This window comes from Oryza glaberrima, chromosome 2 (assembly GCF_000147395.1).
Source record: "Oryza glaberrima chromosome 2, OglaRS2, whole genome shotgun sequence".
NCBI lineage: Eukaryota > Viridiplantae > Streptophyta > Magnoliopsida > Poales > Poaceae > Oryza > Oryza glaberrima.
Window position 1 is genome coordinate 17,124,229 of NC_068327.1, and position 23,719 is coordinate 17,147,947.

The 23,719-nt window shown below is 41.6% G+C and overlaps 3 protein-coding genes across 3 annotated transcripts; 2 read left to right on the top strand and 1 right to left on the bottom strand.

Annotated features, from left to right (window-relative positions):
* Positions 1–578: 578 nt before the first annotated feature.
* On the bottom strand, positions 579–5,019 carry LOC127762553 (uncharacterized). Its single transcript, XM_052287053.1, has 6 exons — positions 4,670–5,019; positions 3,381–3,635; positions 1,748–2,773; positions 1,577–1,648; positions 1,242–1,473; positions 579–586 (listed from the first exon to the last, which is right to left on the bottom strand). Exons 1-6 carry the CDS (start codon positions 5,009–5,011, stop codon positions 579–581), a joined length of 1,935 nt encoding a protein of 644 aa, XP_052143013.1. The 5' UTR covers positions 5,012–5,019.
* A 2,320-nt stretch (positions 5,020–7,339) lies between these two features.
* On the top strand, positions 7,340–9,939 carry LOC127761311 (uncharacterized). Its single transcript, XM_052285582.1, has 2 exons — positions 7,340–7,659; positions 9,704–9,939. Exons 1-2 carry the CDS (start codon positions 7,459–7,461, stop codon positions 9,914–9,916), a joined length of 414 nt encoding a protein of 137 aa, XP_052141542.1. The 5' UTR covers positions 7,340–7,458; the 3' UTR covers positions 9,917–9,939.
* A 2,443-nt stretch (positions 9,940–12,382) lies between these two features.
* On the top strand, positions 12,383–15,670 carry LOC127761043 (heat stress transcription factor A-5). Its single transcript, XM_052285250.1, has 2 exons — positions 12,383–12,710; positions 14,177–15,670. The coding sequence occupies exons 1-2, from the start codon at positions 12,468–12,470 to the stop codon at positions 15,359–15,361; spliced, it is 1,428 nt and encodes a 475-aa protein (XP_052141210.1). The 5' UTR covers positions 12,383–12,467; the 3' UTR covers positions 15,362–15,670.
* Positions 15,671–23,719: the final 8,049 nt, after the last annotated feature.

Below are 23,719 nucleotides of genomic sequence, written 5' to 3' on the forward strand. Positions count from 1 at the left end.
TGGTCAAAATGACCACTAATTTGGGAGGTAGTAGTAGTTTCATTTGAAATTTAATCTCTCCACTGCTGAAAATTCAGACATTTTGAACCGCTCCAATTCTCCATGCATATCATGTGCATTTGTAACCCTCCATTACGTTGATTTTTATTAACCAATCTAACATATACACAATACAATATTAAAAAAAATATTAAAAAAACACCATGGTCAACTGGACATGTCAATGGGAAAAAAATCAACACTGAAAATATGAATTCAATTACATTCTTGTCTTTTTACATAGCAGCAACACTCTGCACAAGTAATAGTAGCCTTTGGAAAGTCAAGACACCCTTCATCATGTCGTGACCTTGGATGTTACCATTTGGACTGAATCCCGCCAATATTCCAAATAATCACGTAATCTGTGATTCCTTAGAACAATTGATAAACAGGCTCTTGAGTGATTGGACAGACATGCCCATGCAGGGTAAACCACTCTTTGATGTAGACTCGTTCAAAAGTCTGATAAAATAAAATTGATTTAGATTACATAACTGTATATTGCTAGGAAAACAACAAATACAGTTACAATTTTGCTAAAAATCTGTAGACACATTTTAATTGAGAAATCAGTCAAATTTCTAACCAGGTTGTCTGATATGCTCATAAGATTAGCGCATTAGCTATATAGGCCTAGTGGGCTTACCTCGATCATAGGATGTCTCCAGAAAAAAAAAATCATTTTTTAGAACAAGGCAAGCAAGAAGTAGCATTCTAGTTGACTTGCATCAGTACCTCTATAGTCTATACTACATGTTAGCGACGTAGCGTATATGTACCCTCAATTATATTAAACGCATACTTATGAATTACTCCTAAGAAATATCTAAAATTTACATTGAGCACCTAAGAAATTTACGATGGGTATATAGAACTTACACTGTAATATGTTAAAATTACGAGTATCTATGAAACTTGCAGTGGAACATTTGAGACTTACAATGGTATATATAAAACTTACACTGAAATATTCGAATTTTATAGAGGCCTATCAAAATTTACAGTGGACATTGAGATTTGGAATGATAGGTCTTCAGGATCCTATATAGTATTAAACTTGCTGGTATTAAACTGCTGCATGGATTAACACCTAATCACACTATTAATGCATCGCAGGCCGGCCCAATGCAAGGAGTAAAACCAACAGAATTCCAAGAGGAAATATGGCAAGAACAGTATAGATAGTTCCATACAGTTACCTGGCCGGTTGCAATTATCACCGGGTACTGCATGATTTTTCCTGACAAAGGACAGCGGAGCAATTTTGGAACCATTGCAGTCCATGGCAACCCTGTACAGTTGCTTGTATGTATTTTTCCCTTGTATGTAGTTTTGATACCGGTCACAAAACTCGAGCTTTGTCAGCATTTTCTCTTGAGCTCTGAGAGGCCTCAACCTACGAACTATCCTTATGTCAGTCCATTCTCTTCTCTACACAACAAGATAGATTGCATTACTACAATGGAAAATTGAGATGTGGCAAGCATAATATTTTTTTTCTCGAATACTCATGATAACATAATTGATAATATACCCTTGCCACTTTGCTTGTTGAGATAGGCCGACCAATGGTAACTTCGGCATATAAAGGGTACCAAATCTGATCCTACAATTGTGTAGAAAGAAATTATGACAAATGCAGGAAAAAGGATACCACAACTGTATTAAAGGAGAAAATGTACTATTATGGCTTATAAATACTTACATCATCATCCCGCCACTTAACAACAAATTCCTTAGGCTTATGAGAATACAACCTTTGTGACAAAAGGCTTATTATTTCAATCAGCTGAAACATTGTCTGCATTGGCAATTCATTTGAGGACAGCTCTCGCAACCACTTCATAAAATTCTCCATGTGCTCCACCTTCATTTTACTCACATCATTCTGAGTAATGACCAGAATCAAGGAAAGTGCAGAGTAAATGCCTTGAGATGTTACCAGCCCACTTTCATGTTCAGCCATAACAATGTTAACCAACTGCTCAACTTCAGTCTGATTGCAGATCACCTCCAGCACACATGGACCTTTTGGCAGATAGTCAAGGAGAAGCAGGACATCATCAGTGACCATGTTGTTTCCAATATATCCGCAGAGTGCAAGAACAGCAATGGCAGCTTCTTTTCTTACAGCGTCGTTCTCAAAGTTGAGCAGATTACACAACAGTGTCACTACACCAATATCCAGCACACTTTTCCTGAACATGTCAAACTCTGACAGGATGGAAACTATAGAAGCTACCTTCACCAAAGATGCTGCTGCACTAGCACCAGACTCAATTGCCACTTCAACAGTCTGTTTAAGGAAACATGGCAATTTTTTCTGCGCAGCTATCCTCTCCCTGTTTGGCCTGTGAATTGACAAACTAAGGACAATGCTCAGCCTCTCTTCCTCAAGAGCCCATGTCCATATCGATTTCCATTCCGTAGTTAGATCTATCAACACTTGTATCATGTCTGGGCACTTGTTGAGGAAAGATTGTGCTCCCTTACTGGAATCGCAGAGTATCCGAATCTGGTGCAAAGCCTCTGTACACAACACCGATTTCCCTAAGTTTCCTAGGATAGCTTGAATTTTTTCCTCTGAAGGTACCAACAGGCTGGACAGTGTTCCAGTAGAGGCAGATGGAGAAAAGACAGACTGATCATGGTACACTGCAGCAATCACGTCAGCGACTAAGCTAGTGCTTTTTTGAGAACATAACCACTGCTGGTATGATTCATCCACAAACTGCAATGAAGCAAATAGAAAAAAGTTAATGATAACTAAATGGCGGAACAATTCCAGAAGAATCACCAGACTGAAACACATTTACACTAACAGAACACAATAACTGCATGTGGCCATTCAGAAAGTACCGATAAATCATTTTGAACAGGATACACGGACAACCATTCCTAACAAAGGAAAAAAGCACTTTGATGATTGTAAACAGTCACACGACAGTTCCATAAATGTTTCTAAAAGCAATACAGTGAATCAAGATGCAATGCACAAATGGAAATAGACAATACTAGCAAAAAAATTCTTCAGTTCCTCGTTGCATGCTTCTACTTGTCAGAAACATGACATACAACTCATGAGTTACATATTACATTCCAATATTACAGCACAATATATGAAGGGCAACATGCTGGATCATCATAAGGCAGGAGTTTAACAAAACCCACAATTATTTGCAAAAGATAGACCAGCAAACGTAAGTAGCAGCACAAAAGTCCCTTTGAACTAGTTCTACATAATGTATGACGTGCATGTTTAACTAATTATGAAGATAAACGTTATATATCAAAAGAAAGACAGCAGAAATTTGAAGCATTCATTCTGAGTCGCTTACCTCTAGCACTGGCCTTGATGTGCCTGCAGATTCAGGCAACACCTGCTTGTCACAAAGGATTCTTGCAGCCAATCTTGAGGGGGAGGAAGAGTACTTAGCGATGCCAAGAACCTTCTTGGCTTCCTCGCACATCCCTTGCCAGAATCTTGATTGTGGTAGCAGGGCAGAGGAGGATCTACCTTGATTGCCTCCTGTGTAAGCCTTGTTTTTCTTGCTCATTGCTTTCTTTGTGATGATACGAAGTGGTTCTCCCATCTGATGAGGTGCAACAGTTTTACATGAGGCCATTGGACTAAATTTTCTCCCAATTAAGTGTAATAATCCAAACATTTCCGGGGAGCAGTGTAATAATGCGTATGGTTGTGATTATGTTAGGGCCAATAAACTAGGCGGTGGGTATTCCTAGAGAACAAAAACATACAGAGCATAATTGATTTCCTAAAGAGGCACAAGAAAGTTACAGAAGTTTGATTGTGTAAAGCCAATTATATAGGGCAAGTAGAACAAATAGTGTCTTGTTCTTGAACCAAAATACATAATGGCCCTCAAAAAGGAGTGACTTGCCCAGATAGTTCCAGAAGATACCGCCGGACTGAAACACATTTTACAATAACAGAACACAATAACTGAATGTGGTCATTTAGACAGTACCAATAAATCATTTGGAACTGGAATTTACATGGATAACCAGACCAACAATTTGATGATTATTTCTTACAAAGAAAGAAACACTATGATGATTGTAACCAGTCACATAAAATTTTAGCATAACTATTTTTAAAAGCAATACAGGGAATCAAGATGCAATCATGCAATGCACAGATGGAAATGGAAAATACTAGCAAAATATTCTTTAGTTCCTCTGTTGCATGCTTCTACTCGTCAGAAACAAGATGACATACAGCTCAAGAGCTTGAGATTACATTCGACTATACAATACTGCAGCACTATAAATGAAGGGAAACAGAAACATACAGAGCATAATTGATTTCGTAAAGAGCTCTCCATATTGTGCAATGAACATCAAGAGGCACAAGAAAGTTTCACAAGTTTGATTGTTTCAATGAGATTATATAGGCAAGAAAGTTGAACAGCAGCTCGTTCTTGCACCATAATAATAGATAAAGGCTCTCAGAAATCAGCGCAATTGGCTTCCCGTAATAGTTCCTCACCGCGAATGAACAGGAAAGGAAGAAGAGTGAAACAACCCAACAGAGACAAAACCTGACCAGCAAGCAGTAGCAGAGTTGCAACTCAATCAGAATGCCAAGAACGCATAGAGCACTCACCTCAGGTGCTGGTGGTCTTGACGTGCTTGCAAGTTCGTACGATGTCTGCCTGTCGTGGCGGATGAGTCTTGGTGCGAATCCGAGAGGGGAGGGGGAGTTCTTGGCGTATTCTTCCTCGAGCCCTCCTTGCCTGAGCACTCTTGACCGAGGAGGTGGTGGAGGCGCGGAAGAGCTCTCCCCGCGGCTGCCTCCCATGCCGTCCCTTGCGTTCGCCTCGACGACGCGAAGCAGTTCTACTTCTTCCACGGCCGCGCCCGTGCAAGCGCTGGCGAGTTCTTGGGCGGACCGCATTCCCGTCCCGCCTCTGCCTTTCCCTCCTCCCGGCGAAGGAGCCCCCGCCATCGCTGCAGCTTCTTGGTAGCAAGCAACGGCCACCGCCTCTCGCCGGAATCTTGGAGTCGGTGGTGATCGGGGGAGGAGGAGGAGGACGACGACGACGAGAGAGCTCTTCGTTTCTTGGCTTGTTCTGGGAGGGAGGGGTGGTGGTGTGGGCGTGTGGCGGTTTCGGTTGTTATTTCCAGGGAATTTATACTGTACTAGGTAGGAGGAGTAGCTAGTACAAGTGGTTTTGAGGTTGGTACTTGGTACTAGCAACTAGCAAGGCTAGGAGATTTTGTAGACGATCGATCAGAGGCCCCAAAAAAAACTCCCGTTGCTTACTTGCTTCTCTCGCTCGTACATACCGCGGCAGAGCCGAGCGCTCCCCCGTCCCGTGCGCCGCGCGCGTCGCGCTCCCGGCTCGGGGGCTCATGGAGCTCGCCGCCGTCCCCGCAGCCATCCCGGGGCGAGCGCGCGCGTGGGCTGGCTGGCCGCCACGCGAGGGGCACGAGCTCAAGGGGGAGCGTTGGGGGGGGGGGGGGGGGGGGGGGTTTCAGGCACATGGTTCAAACCAAACAACTCATCTCACAGGCTGCCTGGACAAGCAAATGTCTTCAAACTTAAAGGCTAGCTTCAGGCACGAGTTTTCATCACGCATGTGTCAAGTCACCAACCAAACAGCCCTTAAAGCCACGGCTCTTAAACCACGTTGGCCAAATCTCGATGAAGAGAGGACACGATCAACACTGCTGGATTGAGCTCACGGTTCGGCGACCTTCGCCTTCTCGTCCAGTCGGGCGCTCCTAGCCAACAATGTCGTCGTCGACATGGCTAAAATAGAAAACTTAAGCTAGCGTAAACAAAAATATTGTTTAGTAACTGGGAAGTGTGCTCATGATAGATAATGAGGTTGTAAAACTGAAACGAGAAAACAAAGGAAGTATAAGCCTCATCTTTTTTCTTATGCTTGTCAGTCCAAATTTAAATTTTTAATTTTATTTGGAGCTGATTTTAAGATTTTTCATCGAAGTATATTTTTCAGTCCTTACTTTTATATCGCTTAGGTGGCATTATAATTAAAATATATATCATTAAAAAATATTATGGGACCATATGTCATCCTCTTTCCTTCCCTTCCTCCTCCACTCGCCGGCGTGTTCTGTATACCGCTCAGTGGCGGCACGTCCATTGGGCTGCTGCTCAACACAAGGGATCATCGAGCTCGTCATCCTCAACATTGCAAAGAACAAAGGAGTGATCCATTACTTTATTAGTTGTTCTTAATCGCGCGTCATGCGCTGCATGTCGTGATTAATTTAAGGCTGCTTGTGTTGTGTAGATCATGAGTGACCAATCTTTCACGGTGCTGGTGTTCTCGTCGGCGCTGATCACGGCGATTCACTGCGCCTCGTCTTCACAAGCCGAGCTCCACGCGTCCTCGCCTGCGTCCTTTCCTCGCTCGGCCTGCTCGACTTCATCCGTCGTGGCTCGGGCGGAGCAGATCCCAGAGCCAGCGCTACTACTCCGACTACCCTCCCCACTGCCACCGCCGCCTGACTTCCTCCGACGGGATGTGGAGAGGAGGGACACTGGGACAGTGATTGATGGAGGGGAAGGAAGAGAAGTCGACCCTGCGCACTGAAAAGTTCTCATCTTGTCGGCGAGCTCGCAGTGAACATGGGGAGAGAAAATGGAGGCCGTCGTCGGGCACCGCTCTCCACCGCCGCCGCTCCGGCCAACGTGAACAAAAAAAGGCCGGGGGAGAGAAAGAGAGAAGGGAGAGAGAGGGGAGGAAGAAGGAAGGAGAGATGGGTCCGACATGTTAGTGGGTACTATAATTTTTTTTTCCTGAATGATATAAATACGTCACACACATATTTTTTTATTCTAATGCCACTTAAACGCCACATCAACGCTACTTAGAATGAAGACCTGGTTAATACCGTTATATAGGCGCCACATCAGCAAAACCGCTCTTCAAAACTACCCAAGAAGTTAAATTACACCGGTTTTAATAGTTAGGGGTCGAGATATCGGTAAAAGGATACGAATAAGATTCAGTCACAAGTCACAATTTAGAGAGTCGAGGTGAACTTATTCCTTCCAATTACTATCGAGCCTCCAGGCCAGCCTCGAGCCCACTGAGGCCCATCTGCCTCGCTTTCCCTCACTAACGCCAACCCATCTCCTCTCCGCCCGCATCAGGGAAAAAAGAAAAAGAAACAAGAGGGAGGGAGGCAGAAGAAAAACCTAGGACCTGTTCCCTTTAATATCATTTTCAACCTTATTTTTGGTATATTTAGCTTTCTACCAAATTATATAAAGCCTGCCAAAATTTTAGTAAGGTTTTTTTGACATCAAAGTGAACAGCCCTAGGCAAGAGAAGGGTAGAGAAGAAGCAGCAGCTGAGGAGAGGAGAGGCGAGACGAGGGGGGAATCGAGGCGCGAGGGAGAGGGAGAGGGAGAGGGAGATGTCGATCCTGTGGGAGAAGAGCGCGGGGTGGCGGTGGCTGGTGCGGCGTACGCGCGACTCCAAGCCCTTCTTCTTCACCTTCGCGGCGCTGTGCGGCGTCGTCCCGGGCGTCGTCGGCTACGGCGTGATGCAGCTCACCAGCTCCCGCAACGACCAGCTCGAGGCCCACCTCCGCTCCACCGCCCGCCCCGAGACCGCGGTGCGCGCCCGCCCCCCAAATCTTGTTGTTTTCTGCCATCTTTTGGGTTCTGATGATTAATTAATTAATGGGTTGTTGCGATCTTCTTTGGTTCGTATCGCCGCCCTCTCTAGGTTCTTGATGGAAACGTGCTGTCGCGTAGTGGAGTTCTAGACGATATCGTTCGATCTTGTTTAGATGTGAAATTAGTTTCCCACTTCAAAGATAGATCGAATATACCGAGTGAAATGTTCCAATTTGTGGCGCAATTTTACGATTTCGAGTAGTTCTGCGGAGTTGCGTTCTTCTATTTGTACACTACTAGTTCATGCCTGTTTTGTGGGATGGCTCAGCATATGCTACCTATCAAATGAGGTGCAGGTGGAAGGGAGATACTGGCATTCAATAGAGAGTAAATGAACACATCTACTATTAATTTGTTGTTGAATGATGTTGTTTTCTGCTTCTAGTCAGACCATTTGATAGCTCTTTTCTTTTTATGCTGTTATATGCTACCTATCAAATAAGGTGCAGGAGGAAGGGACATACTGGCATTCATTCAGTAGAGAGTGAATGAACACATGTATCACTCATTCGTTGTTGAATGATGTTTCATTGTTTCTTCTGCTCCTAGTCAGGCCATTTGATAGCTCATTTCTATTTATTCTATTTCTCTGTTAGATTAGTAGTGCTTATGGCCTTTGGGAACGTTGTTGTAGATGCCAACTTTGCTGAGCTAATTGTGCTGATTATTTGAGTATATAGCATTCACCTAGTCAAGTATGTCATGATACTACGATTTACCATCTGTTTGGACATTGTATATGTCTATTGGCTTTTACATTGTTTCAAAAGAACTTAACATGTATTTTACTGGACACACCGTTGTGAATTAGTTTTGGGTAACAAGATGGCATGCTTCTAAGAAGCTTTTCCAGTAATCAACCTATAGGATGCTCTTTTTGGCAACATCCATCTATTATAATTAGGACAACTTGTTGGGTTCTCTTTGACCAAGTGACTTGTAGATATGGTATGATGACCCTTCTTCGGTCTTGCAGCTTATAAGCCTGCAAGGATGGTGTTTATGATGAACCAAATTGTTCTTTGGCATAGATCTGCATATCCTGTAAATCAGCTTGTTTTGTATTGCAGTTGAAATCAGGAAAATCTCTATTTGCAGTTAATGCTGATTACCAGCCATATGAGTTACCCAAGGTAGGAATAAGGTCAGGCTAAAGTAGCTGGGAAAATGCATGCTTCTGAATTATTTAATTAAATAATATAATGAATGATAACAGTTCTTAGCAATAAATGTGCAACTGGAATGGTTGTGTGCTATCCTCTGGGATGATCAGTTGGGTTCTAGACTTCGAGCCCTTCAAGCACAATCTTTCCCTGTTAAAACATTCAAATTTCAATTTCAAATGTTTTGAACGAAAACGTTCTGAAATTTCCATTGACCACCAATTACTGGAAGTTCAGTGGGACCAATTATTTTTCTTTTGGAATCGGTAGAAATTTCCCTGGTTGAAATACATGAATGGTCAAACTGTCACTATGATTCCCTTGTCTTTTGTTGGTTAATGATGATATGTTACATGAACGGTAAGCTGTCGCAGTGAACATGCATGATCTGATACCTAGAGGACATCATGTAAGCTTCACATGACTTTTAGTAGGAAATGGATCAGATGGATTTCGAGTTGTGATGTCAGTATTCAGAAAAATGTGACTAATCGGGAATATCAAATCTATACAAACATAATCTGATACATGTAAATATGCATTCTTATCTTAGTAATACCCTTATAAGGTTTGCAGAGAATTGCCTGGTAGCTATTTTTATCTGGCATGTGACAGTTTTATTTCTATGCTACTGTATGTTTACTTTTACTTCCCAACGGAATCGAGGTTTACTTTGGTTAATCGTTCCCATCCTTTCCGTTTTTGTCATTACAGGAGCCATTGGTTCTTCACTGTTAGTTTTGTTGACTTGTTTATGCTACTACTTTGTCTAACATTGCACATGTTGTTTTTGCAATTCCATTGTATGACAAAACAGATGATGGGGCAAGTGAACCGGGAGAGACTGGCAGAGTTTCTTGGAGAGCTGCAAAGGAAAGAGGACACAAATGACAGATATGTTGCTGCCCTCAAAGGGGAGACACTGACGAGGAAGCGGTATGAACGGATTCAGCCTGTCAACAAGGAAGGTACACCGGAGAGTCCGCCTGTCAAGGAGCAAGCTACAACGGAGAGTGTCAAGGCTAAATGATTCATGGTTATTGCTCCGAGAAAGATATTATCCACTCAAAACACTGAACATAAATGTGCTGTACCTTTGGAAGGTTGAATTCAAAGTTCGTAAGCATCATTATGCATCTAGTTTTTGTTTAACTACAAGATGGGTTCACAGTACACTGATATTTTAGTTGCAGTTGATGTCCTGTAAATTTTGGTCTGTGTGCCCATGATCAATTTTTAGCATGTTGGACTCTTTTTAGTATATTTTGACATCACATCATATATTGCTGCTGGCTGATCTTACCAATCAAATACGGAAGAGAATTATGTTGCGTGAACGACCATATTTGAAAGGCAAAATTGGTTCCACGCCACCGAAAGTTCTTCAGTTCTGTTTTATACCACTGAAAGTTGCTGGTACATTTTAATAACACACCCAAAGTTTGGTAACTGAAGCAAACCTTTTTTTTATTTAATTGAGGTATAAATGTTAATGAACTTGTGTGTTGTGTATGTCTCTACATTCATATCAGACATCAATTTATTTCATGCAATGACCAGGCAAACTTGTTGTCAGCAAATTTCTATTTCCTCTGTTCAAAAAAAAATTTAATCCTAGATTTAAAACTAGATATACATCAATCCTGAATTTAAATCTAGATATAGTATATATCTAGATTTAAATCTAGGATTGGGTTTTTTTTTAATGGAGGGAGTAGGTTCTACAAGAAAATGGCTTAAATTGTAGAAGCCATCCAAGAGAAAACTACTTGAGTTCCTTTCCCTCTTTTGAAGTAGTATCAATTTTGAGGCGGGCTCTTGAGCAAGTGAGGCCCGCTGACATATGAGCTCTTAAGTAAGTGTGGTCACCATGTCCGTTGACAAATGAGCCCTTGAGCACGGTTTATAAAACTGTACGGTTGTCGTGGTTATTACATATGGTAACCTTCTCAATTTTTGAAATTACGATATACTTCTCGGTAATCACGTGGTTTTCACAGTAACCGCCAAACTGTAAGGTGGCGGTAACACACCCTAAACGGTTTGTTAAACTTTGCTCTTGAGTAAGTGGGGTCATCCGTCATCATGACCACTCATGTAAGAGCTTTGGACTAAGCGAGGTTCTCATGTCAGCTTTAGTACTGCACAGGATCTCGTTCCATATGCCCAAGATTGGTTTCAAGTTCTGCTCGGATTTGGATTCTCAACTTTAGTAGCGTAAAAGTTTAGAGGCATAAAGTGCCGTGACTTTAGATGTTTATAGTCATCCTATTCATATCAAATGGATGTGATTGGTTTAATACGGTAAGTAGTAAATATGTACAATTTACAGAGTGACAACTATAAGTCATTGTAGCACTAGATTCATTTTAATGTTCTTATTTGCGTTTGTCCTTCAAAGTTCAAAGTTAGAGGATTTGGTTCCCGCTTCTCTCGGTGACAATAAGACCGTGCATAACAGTTTTAGTAATATTGCTTTTTTCCTCCGTCAAGGACCTTATTGAGGAGAGAGCCCTAAGTTGAATTATCATATCAATCTAAATCAAGTGAAATTCAACTAAAGGTCAAAACGACTCCATCTCTTCATATTCTCCAATGAATTAAATTATAGTATTCGCTATGTATTCTTATTATTGACTTTGGTATAATATTTAACCATTTATCTTATTAAAGAAAATATAACTATCATTTGTTGTGATTTATTTTATGATTAGAAAATTTTAAGCACCACTTATATTTATGCATATTCACATTAAACTTTTAATAGGACGAGTTTAAATATCTTAGAAAAGTCAATTGCGTTATCTTCTTTATGTAGTATACGATCGAATCAAAATCAAGCATACATTTTATTTTGCCGGATCGATTCTCTCAAGTCTCTAAGTCAAACCACTTTAGTCCAGCTTCGGATAGCACGTGCTTCACTGTATCTTGAATCTTGTCACTCTCTCATCAATCTACACCCAATTTCCATCTCTCACCTTCCAGAGCTACCCAATAAATTCCAATCATGAATGCACACTAAAAAAAGACAAAAATGATGCGACTGACAAAACAAAAAGAACAACAAAATATCTCGTTAAATAATACCTTCAAGATAGAGCTTAATGCCTGCTCCCCTCGTCCTAAAATATAGCATTTTTAAAACTAGACATTGTCTCCTAGATGCTATTTTAACTAATAATATTTATAAAAGTAAAATGTTTTAAATAAAAATAGTTACATATTATTATACTGTAGTTCGTTTAATGATAAATATAATAACATTAAATTTACATGATAATTTTTTTATTCTTTTTGCTATTAATAGTTAAAATTTAAAAAAGTTTGATATGTCATTATTTTAAAATGAAGGTATCTACTGATATATGATATATCGTTCAAACGGGATGATATCTTTTTCACACAGATGTATTATACCGTCCCAACGATACCAACGGGTATCGTCTTGCAGCATTAATTAAAAAAAAATTGAAGAAGCGAGAAATCATACCAAACCCCACCCAACCTACAACGACCACGACGACTCCTCTCCTCCCTCTCTCTCTTCACCCGCAGCACGCGCGCCGCCGTCTCCGGCGATGGAAGTTGCCGCCGGCGCCCGCGGCGGCGGGGCCGGCGGAGGAGGGGGAGGCCCCGCGCCGTTCCTGCTCAAGACGTACGAGATGGTGGACGACCCGTCGACGGACGCGGTGGTGTCGTGGAGCGACGCCTCCGACGCGAGCTTCGTCGTCTGGAACCACCCGGAGTTCGCCGCCCGCCTGCTGCCCGCCTACTTCAAGCACAGCAACTTCTCCAGCTTCATCCGCCAGCTCAACACCTACGTGCGTACGCTTTGCTTTGTCCCCCGCCCTCCTCGTAATCGTCGATCTCTCTTCGCTGCGCGGTGCGCTCCGGGTGGATAGCCGCCTTGGGGAATTCAGGCTTCGTTGAAGCCTAGGTTGCGTGGGGGGGCAAATCGATTTGTGGTAGTTAAGCTGGGCAGTTGCTTGTTGGGTTCGGGAATTTTACCGTCAATTGTTACATTTGGGAATTTTTGGGAACTCCGTGTCGATGGGGGATAGTAATTGCTGAAATATCCCTGCGATTTTGGTGAATTGCTAGTACGGTGGGTAGTTTAGAACGTGGATTTCTGTTCCTTGTAGTTATATTTGGTTGCAATTTAATGAAGGAAAAGGTGGGGGTCTTGGAAGTGGTGTAGATGTGGAATGCTTGTGAAGTTCATCTTGTTTTATCGTGGGGATGAGGCTGCATGTGTCAGCACTTTACCCAGACTCACTGGGTTTGAGTTGTGCTTTGGTTAGTTTGAGCTATATGCGAAGAGAAGACACTGTGGTATCGAGAGCTAGACAGATTTTCACTCCCTTGGTTACTAGGATGAGAGATTTGTGTCACTATTGACTTTAGTTTGGGCTGAGACTTTAATTGTTTTTTGGTAGCAAGACTGCATCCTTTAGGATTATAAACTGACCAGTTTTGCGTTTTTGGGACTTTGGACATTTGGGATGGATGTCCACGAGGGAATTGTGGTTGCTAATAATGGTTGGGTTTTAGGGACTTTATTCGCAATGGACATCTCTGGTACTCCTCAATTTGTTACCTTCATTTAGTATATGTAATTGTTCACAATTTGAACTTTTATTGTTAGTAGATATCTTTATTGGAAAATGATTCTTCAACAATGTTTTGTCTAACTACTAAGAAGTTGGTATTGCAAGTAAGATCAGCTTGGGGTCATCGTGAAAACTTGGAATTGTGAATGTTGATGTGACAGCAACATCTGTTTACCTGTCATCTTCTCCATAAAAATAGCCGATAGGAGGACTGTATGAGCCCTGTTATTGATTGGTGTGCTTGTTGTTTAGTATTAACAAGGGAGTGTCTGTAGTAGGTCATAATATCTCTCCGGAAAAAGTTCAACTGGGTGACCTGTTATCCTGTTTGCTGATGCTTATTTTTTTCCCACCAGTGTCCAAGAACAAGATTTTGGCTTTTTCATGGTATTCTTATCATAAATTTGTTTCTTCTTGTGGTCCAAGAATAGGTGATTTTTTTTTTGTGCATGATTTCCTTTATTGTTTTTGTGAGCTGATAGCTATGCTGAAACTTTAAATCTTCAGATACCAGTGAACAATATTCTTAATATAGTTCACTTTGTAGTGTGAGTTGATAATTCCTTAAGGAAGTTTCCTAACTTCTGCCTATTGATAGACTCTTAAGAAGTGAAAGATCTATTTACTCCTAGTTCCCTAAATTAATGGAGACCCTTTGCAAATTGTCAATTTTGCAGGGATTCCGTAAAATAGATCCAGAGCGATGGGAATTTGCCAATGAGTACTTCATCAAGGGACAAAAGCACCTGCTGAAGAATATCCACAGGCGTAAGCCTATCCACAGCCACAGCCATCCACCAGGTGCTCTGCCCGATAATGAGCGTGCAATATTTGAGGATGAGATCGAACGGCTTTCACGAGAGAAATCCAACCTCCAGGCTGACCTCTGGAAATCCAAGCAGCAGCAGTCGGGAACGATGAACCAGATTGAAGATCTTGAGCGACGAGTGCTTGGCATGGAGCAGCGACAGACCAAGATGATTGCCTTCTTGCAGCAAGCTAGTAAGAACCCTCAGTTTGTCAACAAGCTTGTTAAGATGGCAGAAGCATCTTCGATTTTCACGGATGCTTTCAATAAGAAGAGAAGGTTACCTGGTTTGGATTACAGTATCGAGAACACAGAAACCACAAGCTTTTATGATGACCATAGCAGCACTTCTAAGCAAGAAACAGGCAATCTTTTAAATCAGCACTTCTCTGATAAGCTTAGGTTGGGACTTTGTCCTGCCATGACAGAGAGCAATATCATCACGCTAAGCACGCAAAGCTCAAACGAAGATAACGGAAGCCCTCATGGTAAACATCCAGAGTGTGACATGATGGGGAGGGAATGTCTCCCGTTAGTGCCGCAGATGATGGAACTCTCCGATACCGGCACATCTATCTGCCCCTCCAAGAGCTCTTGCTTTGCACCACCTATAAGTGATGAAGGCCTCTTAACATGCCATCTGAGTCTAACTCTTGCATCATGCTCGATGGATGTTGACAAAAGCCAAGGCCTCAATGCAAATGGGACCACTATAGACAACCCAACTGAGGCAGCAACAGCTACCATGGAAAAGGATGACACCATTGACAGAAGCTTCGATGACAACCAAAAGAAATCAGCTGATTCTCGTACAGCAGATGCCACAACACCACGAGCGGATGCACGAGTAGCCAGTGAGGCTCCTGCAGCCCCGGCTGCAGTGGTGAATGACAAGTTCTGGGAGCAGTTCCTAACAGAGCGACCTGGCTGCTCTGAAACTGAAGAAGCAAGCTCTGGCCTAAGAACAGATACTTCCAGGGAGCAAATGGACAACAGGCAGGCATATGATCACTCACGGAATGACAGAGAAGACGTGGAACAACTGAAACTCTGAATTTACTATAGAATTATACAATTTACAAGAAGGGATACAGGCGTACAGTGTAAGATGTTTAGAATCAGGAACCTGCTGTTAAACATGATAGATCAATGGGTGTACAACATCACACAGGTGTACATATTTTTTTTCCCTGAATGTTTCGGAGGGTTAAGATTAATAGTTCGATTAACCACACCAGTTGTTGTAAAATCGATGTGTCTATCTGTCTGACATGGTTTCTCATCTTGTTGATAGTGATTTATGTTATGCAGTGTCAAGCTGCCACAGCGGAGAATCAAAATTAGCATGTACATTACCCTTAAATATCCTTTTCGTAAAAATATTTTTACGATCATTTTTGTCAAATTCTCGTGTCCTTACATGTTGATATTTTTCTTCCGTCGAACTTTTAGAAGCACACAAGAGTACAAACCCAACCAAGTGATTAAAATCTAATTTTGTATCACTGCTTGCTATTCTGTTCTCTTTTCACATTGAAAAGGGAGGGGAAAAAACATGGTATAACAGGATTAGATTTTATTGTGTTCGTATGGCCTCCTCAGCAAGACATATTTATCAGAAACTCTTTTAGTTAGTAAGATGTGTTCTTATCTTATATAGATGGGCCACTTCCTCATTTACCGTGAATACACTTTCTCAATTGCTAAACGATACATTTCGTGAAAAAAAATTTGTATAAAATTTTCTTTAAAAGTTAAATAAATCATTTTAAGTTTATGATAATTAGCACTCAACTAATCATGCACAAATAACCTATGAACTAGATCGAATGAAGCCGTATTCTGGCATGTTATCTCATGCTTCTCAATTCAATGACAAAAATCATAAAATAAAGGGTGAATAGCTAACATTGTCCCTGAAGTTTCGCTTCGGGCTTAATTTAGTACTTGAGGTTTCAAATCGTCTAAACAAGTCCTCCAAATTAATCATTTGGGTTAATATAGTCCTTTGACCCACAAAAAGTGCCACGTGAGCATGCTAAGTCATCTTCACATGCAGCGGTACAAATGAAATGACCATTCTGCCCTTATATACCATATATGCGAGGATGACTTGCTCCTACAACGTTAGTTTGGACCTAGCAACGTAGGGCTGGCGTTGAGGTGGCACTCCATTTTTGAGATAAGTTTTTGCCACGGTGTAATAAATTTTCTAAATGGGTTAAATTATTAAAAATTCAACTTTATGAAAGGAGAGAAATAATTTGATTAATGATTCAAAGACTAGAAACATTATTTTAGTGGAACATCGAATTGCATTATACCACTGGTACGACAGAATCGCTGGCAACCAAATCCTCTAGTTTAGGAGGAATACCGTCCCAACTGATCTCAGTCAGCTGAGAACAGTTACAACCATAAGCAGCCAAAGGATGTGCCACTTTGTTACAACTACGGGGACAGTGATGAAAGCTAAAAGTATTAAACGAATTTACACAAAACTGCATTATATAGAAGACCTCCTGCTGCATCCAACCTGTGGCTCGTCCAGAGCATCAAGGTCAGTTTCCAGTTGCTCTCATCATGCCTTTTCCGTGCTGCTGCTTCTATACCTGCTCTGAGAGCTAAGACTTCATAGTGGAAAGCGTCCATGAGATGTGTGATTCTTCCGGCTCCAGATTCAATCAATGAGCCAGCATCATCCCTAATAACATATCCCCATCCACCATTCCCCGTTTGTGGTGTATATGCTCCATCCACATTGATCTTTAACATCTCCACATCGGGATTCCTCCATTTCTGTGTTGATCTTGTATTTTGATTCAGTGTTTCTTGGTTTAATTCAGCAAACTTCGTCGCTTGTTTCATCACGATCAAGCTTAGGCTAGAAACGTCCCTTCTGCTCTCACCTTCTTTGATTCGATTTCACTCATGCCACCACGTATACATCAGTAGGACTGCAGTTAACTGGGAATCGTATTCCAATTCCATTATACTCTTCAGTACCTCCCATGCAGATTTTTGCTCTGACAATTTGAGACGAGTTCCTTCCATATTCACTTCCCTCCACGGCTTCTTTACTTAATTGCATTTGAAAAAAAAAAGATGCCCCCATCCTCATCAAAACGTTGGCAAATCACACATGTCAATTTCCATCCCCTTTCTACTCAACCTCATTCGCAATGCTAAGCTTTTGTGTGCGAGCAGCCATAAGAAGTGCTTCATCTTATTTGGACATTTGAGATTCCATAGTTTCTTCCATTCTTTCTGACCACCCTCATTGCTACTTGTCGTTGAAGCCAGAGCAGTCCTGCAATTCCTCCTTTCATAATTATAGGCTGATTTGACCGTGAAAACACCATTGACTGTACTCGATGGAGATAGGTACATGCGGTTATTTTTAATTTATAGCTGTTGCAGCCAAAAAAAGCAATTAGAAACGGTTAAAAAGAAACAAATTATTTAACTTATCCTCATACTTGTCGCAAACTTAGTACTCCCTCCATCCCATAATAAGCGCAGTTGTGAATTTCAGTGCCCAATTTTGACCATCCGTCTTATTTAAAATATTTTTGTGATTAGTATTTTTATTGTTATTAGATGATAAAGTATGAATAGTACTTTATGCGTGACTTAACCTTTAAAATTTGTTCATAAATTTTTTAAATAAGACAGACGGTCAAACGTTGGGCACGGATACTTATGGTTGCACTTATAATGAGACGGAGGGAGTACAAAGAAAAAAGTCACAAGCAAGTCTTATAAGAAAAGGTTCAAACCAAACCATTGTTCCATATGCCACCAGAAAAGTATTACTTATGATCTCAAATTATCCAGAAAAGTAATACTTATGGTCTCAAATTATCTCACTGCATGTTTTAACCCTAACATATAGCTATCGTCCTTTTAGCTTAAGCATGTAAATTCTTAAATACAATAGGTATTAAATGAACTATGTCTAATATAGATAAAAAGTTAATATCTTGCCTTGGCTACATGATCATAGACATTGCCGAGGTACACGTTCAAGCTGTCCTTCCAGCAATGTCACCAGCTTCTTAGTTGAGTGGATGCACACCCGAAAGCTAAGACAGCCAAGGGATGGAGGAGGAGGAGAACGACGAAGATGTGGAGGGAACCTAGGAAGAGGGGAGGAGAGGGAGGAAGATGACCAATAAGAGCTCGGTGCTTCATGGATAATAGATGCACCTCAGCTATCGCAACCATGATATGTCCTAGGAAGAGAACTAATCAATGGGCTCCTGATGTACCACGACAATGTAAACGATAAGTTAGGGGGGTTAAATTAGTGCAAAACCGGAGCTCATACTTGTGTTTGAATTAGTGCAGCTACTTGGTGTGGGCTTGACATGTTTGTGCTTGCAGAAATATCGTAAATTTGTGGACTTGATATGTTTGTGCTTGTGGAATCGTCATGGAATTTTTGACTTGAGATGTTTGTCTTGTGACCTACTAAAGAATGCAATGTCACTTGAGCTGAGTTTCGTGACCTCAGCACCATGTTGTTCAATGTTGAGGCACCCACCCTACCATTGCTATTAAGTTAGGTGTTGAGAAAAAAGAATTCTAACTTTCTATCATGCGCACTATCCAAAAGGCATAGTTCTTCCTAATATAAGTTTGTACCACGTATATTTAAATTGACAGACAAGGTATCCATATGTGATGCATATGTAATGGAGGACAAGATTTTGAAAATCGCCGCTACATTACGAACACATGATGTATGCTTGACGAAATAATTGTTCTAACCTCGAACTACGGTTTCGGGCTCAAAACCGAATGTAACTATGGTGTATGGTGTGTGCAGAGATAGTTTCACATGAGATGCTTCATAAAAAACATTAGTACATGCCTTAGGGGATTCAAATTAAAACATGCGACATGTACATATCCTTCCTTGCAGCCTTCAATCTGGCTTCCTTCGCAGTGTGTACCCTCACCTGCTTCCTCTCTCTTTTGGCCTCACAATCTTCCCTCTCCTTATAATCTTAGTCCTTCTTCCTTTTTTTTTTTTGCTCTTCCTCCAATCGGAGTGTTGCGTCATAGTGCCATTCAAAATGCTCCTTGAACCAAAGCTAATGCTTGCACAGACGCCCAACATATTCGAGTAGACCTTTATACCTATCCACTCTGCAAAGTCACCTAGAAACGGAGGTGGTTTGGATACCTTCAAATATGGCAATGTATTAGCCACCATGAAAAAACATAGTGATGAAATAACCTCATTACGTTTGAAATAACCTCCATTGGCTTCTTGGACGTCCCTTTCTTCCGTTGTGGCTTAGCTTCTCTAGGGAGTATGCGTAATTTGCGCACACCCAAAACTTTTGGCACGGTAAGTTTGATCATTTTCGCTCATCATAAATTTGTACGTGTTACTGCACCAACACATGGACCATGGAATGTTTGTCGATAGGTGTTGACAAGTGGTAAAATCCAATGAGTCCAGTACAACCAACAAACTTCAAAAAAAATTCAAATACATATAATAATTTACATTTTTGACTAATTCCAAAGGTTAAATATCATCTAAAGTTATGAAAAGCAACCTACACTTCAACAAAATTGGTCAATAGTTATTTTTCTTCCTAGTATAATTTTCCTCTCAACCTTACCAAACAAATCCAATGCATTATAATCATAAATAACAGAAGAATATCAACATTCGAACTCCCCACTAACATACCTAGTATCACAATTCACCAAATCACAAAGTATAAATCTATCACTATCTTTTCCAACATTCAAACTTCAGCGTCAATGGGCATGCCAGTGATATGTGTGTAAAGGGAAGGGGGTTGTCGGGGTCAGCATCATATAGGTTGGCGCTGACCTCCTGCCATGTCAATTCAGACATAGCAACATGATGGCATAGAGGTAAGCACCAACACGGCAATGCCATTAGGGCTAGCATTGAGGTCGCGATCTGTTTTTTTCAATAAGTTTTTGTTGTAGTCTATTCCTGTAATATGTTTTTCAAATGGGGTCAAATTGTTAATGATTCGGCTTTATGGAAGAAGAAAGATAACTTGGATTAATGATTCAAAGACTAGAAACAATTAAGGTCATGTAGTTTTATGAGACAATACATAAATAGCATTAACCGTACTCGATAGAGACATGTACAGCTAGTTTTTAAAATTTATAGCTGTTGCAGCCAAAAGAAGCAGTTTGAAATGTTTGAAAAGAAACAAACTATTTAACTTATCCTCGTACTCATTGCAGACTTAATACAAACAAACAAAAAATCAGAAGCAAATATTACAAGGAAAAGGTTCAAGAATCAGATGCACAGAACCTTTTTTGGGGTATGCGGTTCGAAAGGTTTAATCATGGAAATTCAGAGCCTACCGTACTAAACCATTATTCCATATGCCACCAGGATGGTGTTACTTATAGTCACAAATTATCTCATCGCATGTTTTAACCCAAACATATAGCTATCGTCATTTCAGCTTCAGTATGTGCATGCTCGGAAGTTAGCAGCTTGCCTTGGCTATGAGATTGTAGACATTGCCGAGGTACATGTTCAAGCCGCCCCTTCGGCAAAGTCACGATATTCTTAGCATGGATGTACACATGAAATATATGATGCCCGAAAGAGGGAGGAGGATAGGGGTGGCAATTTCCCCGTTGGGGGCGGGTACCCGACGTGGACCCGTCCCTATGGGGCTGAGGTGGGGTGGAATTCTTACCTGCGGGTGAGCAGAGGCGGGGCCCCGCAAATTTTCGGGGACGGGGTTGGGGATCGTAATCTACCCGCGGGTGGCCCAGCTGGGCCTTGGGGAATGAGTTACTCCTGTGAAAATAGCCCGTTTAAAAAATATAGGCCAAATTAAACCCATATATAAAAGCTAACCCTAATCCTCATCCACCTTCTCCCTCACCCCACCCCGCAACTACCCTGCTACCACCGCCCCCTACCCCCATCCCCAACCTCTCATCCACATGCACCCTTGCCGACCGCCACCTCACCATCTGCCTCATTCCCATGGCCCTTGTCATCCATCGAGCCCCTCATCGTCCGCTGCCTCACTGCGCACCCTCACCATCTGCCTCATCCCTGTGCACCTTAACGCCGGCCACCTCGTCGCTGAGCTCCCTCGTCGTCCGACGCATCATCGCCGCACCCCTCGCCATCCACCTTGTCGCCGAACCCCCTTGCTATTTGCCACATCGTCGTTGCACCCCCTTGACATCCACCTCTTCGCTGAGCCCCCTCGTCGTTGCCATGTCACCTCGTCGCCTGAACCTCATCGTCAGCCTTCTTGGTTGGGTTGCGGGGCCCCGAAGGGATCGGGGTCAGGGACTGGTTTTGCCCTGTTCATCCCTCCATGGCCAGGGCCTGGGGCATTCCAACTCAACCCGCCCCCGCCCTGCCCAGTTGCCACCCGTAGAGGAGGAGGACAGTGACGAGGATATTGATGGAATCCAAGAAGAGGGGAGGAAGATGACCAAGAAAATCTCGGTCCTTCTTGGATAATGGATGCACCTCAACCATCACAACCATGATGTTTACTAGGAAGATAAGTAGCCAATGGACTCCTTGATTTTTAGTGACTTATGGTGAAGAAATTGTTTGAAAAAGAGTAAGATAAAATCAAATTTGAGGGCAAAACCGATAATAGTTTAGAAAAAGGAAAAAAGGAAAAAGTATCGGGCCTTAAGTTGCACTGTGCAACCGGCCCATTAAGGTCCAATAGAGGAGAAAATATCTCTTGGGTCCGAATTTTTATATTTTACATGCAAATGTTAGGTTTGCAATTATCCTATATAATCTTCTAATCATCCCTAATTTCTACACACATTTAAGTGTTTTTTCAATTTTTTTAGTCATGTTCTATTCAGCTACACAACTCATGGTTGCTGCACAAATATCGCAGTTATTGCGTCAAACCATGTGGTAACCGTGACCAAACCGCAAAATCGCAAAATTTTGAATTCAAATGTTTGCTGACGAAATTCACACGGTTTTCGGCGGTTAACGTGCGGTTACCGCAGGGCTACATAACCCTCCTCGAATCGGTAAAGGTAACCCTGCTTGAGATGTTTGTCTTGTGACCTACTTAAGAATGACAAAGTGACTAGAGCTGATTTCCCAACCTCAGCGCCATGATGTTTGGTGCTAAGCCCCCCACCCTACCACCGCAGTTATGTTAGTTCTGAGACAAAAGATTGCAACATCCAATCATGCGCACTAGCCAAAAGACGTAATTCTTCCTGATATAAGTTTCTACCATGTATATTTAAAATTTAAAGAGAAGATATGTCATATGTGATGCATATATAGTCGAACACATATGATTTTGACAATTACCGCTACATTGCAAACACATGATGTACGTTTGACAAAATAATTTTTCCATCTTCGAACTAAGTTTAGGGGTCAAAACCTAAAGTAATTATGGTGTGTGCACGGATAGTTTCACATGAGTAGTTTCATGAAAACGTTAGTAGCCTTAGGGGATCCAAATTAAAGGCAAAATTGCCACAGGACATACAAATAATTGGCTAGAGGACACTATAAAATCGTGCCACTACTGAGGGACACTACAAAAATCGTATAATTGGCTATAGGACACCCCGGACATTATTTTATAATTTTAGGGAGAAAAGAGGAGAAATTTTAAAAACACAAGATTGCCCCAAAACTTGAGTATGGAAATTTCTGATCTTTTCCTATGTTTAACAAATGAAGGTAGGTATAAAATTGTACCGTGCCCCTATCCCTGGAACGGTTACAGTTTATTTTGGCAGCAGGATTAAAATCATGATTTTTCAGGAACTAAATTGATCAGTGGTGGATCAAAAGCTGGTTGTCTGCCAAGTACACTCAGAAATATAAATAACTATAGGATGCCCTGCGCGTTGCTGTGGGACTTGGTTAACATCAATTTTTTAGATAAGAGATACAATCTCAAGAAGAAATAGAAGAAAACAAATAGCTTTCTTAGAGAAATTCTTTTTAGCAGCCCTATCAAAAATTTGTAGATAATTTAGGTAGCACATGTCAACTGAAGGAGCGTTCAGCCATAAAGCTCTTTTATAGCCGGATTGACGGACTGGATACATGTAGATATGTGTAGAGATGGGCCCATGTGTTCATGTGGGCTACATTTGGCACTGAGGAGGCCAAGAGACTCACTCGTTTAGGGTGACTGATGGGTTGGCCTCTATGCTGCATTCCATCCAATGTCTGAGAAGCAATCTAATACATTCATCCAACGGTTCACAATTTGATGATGACGTGGAAGCACGAGGTTTGAGCTTTTGGCCTTAACTTTATAGAAAGAAGGGATGTGTGTGGGGGGTGGGGGGGGTGGGGGTGGGGGGAGGGGATTTGCAGTGTTCTGGTACAAAAAGGTGACATCGGGTTCATGTTTGTTCA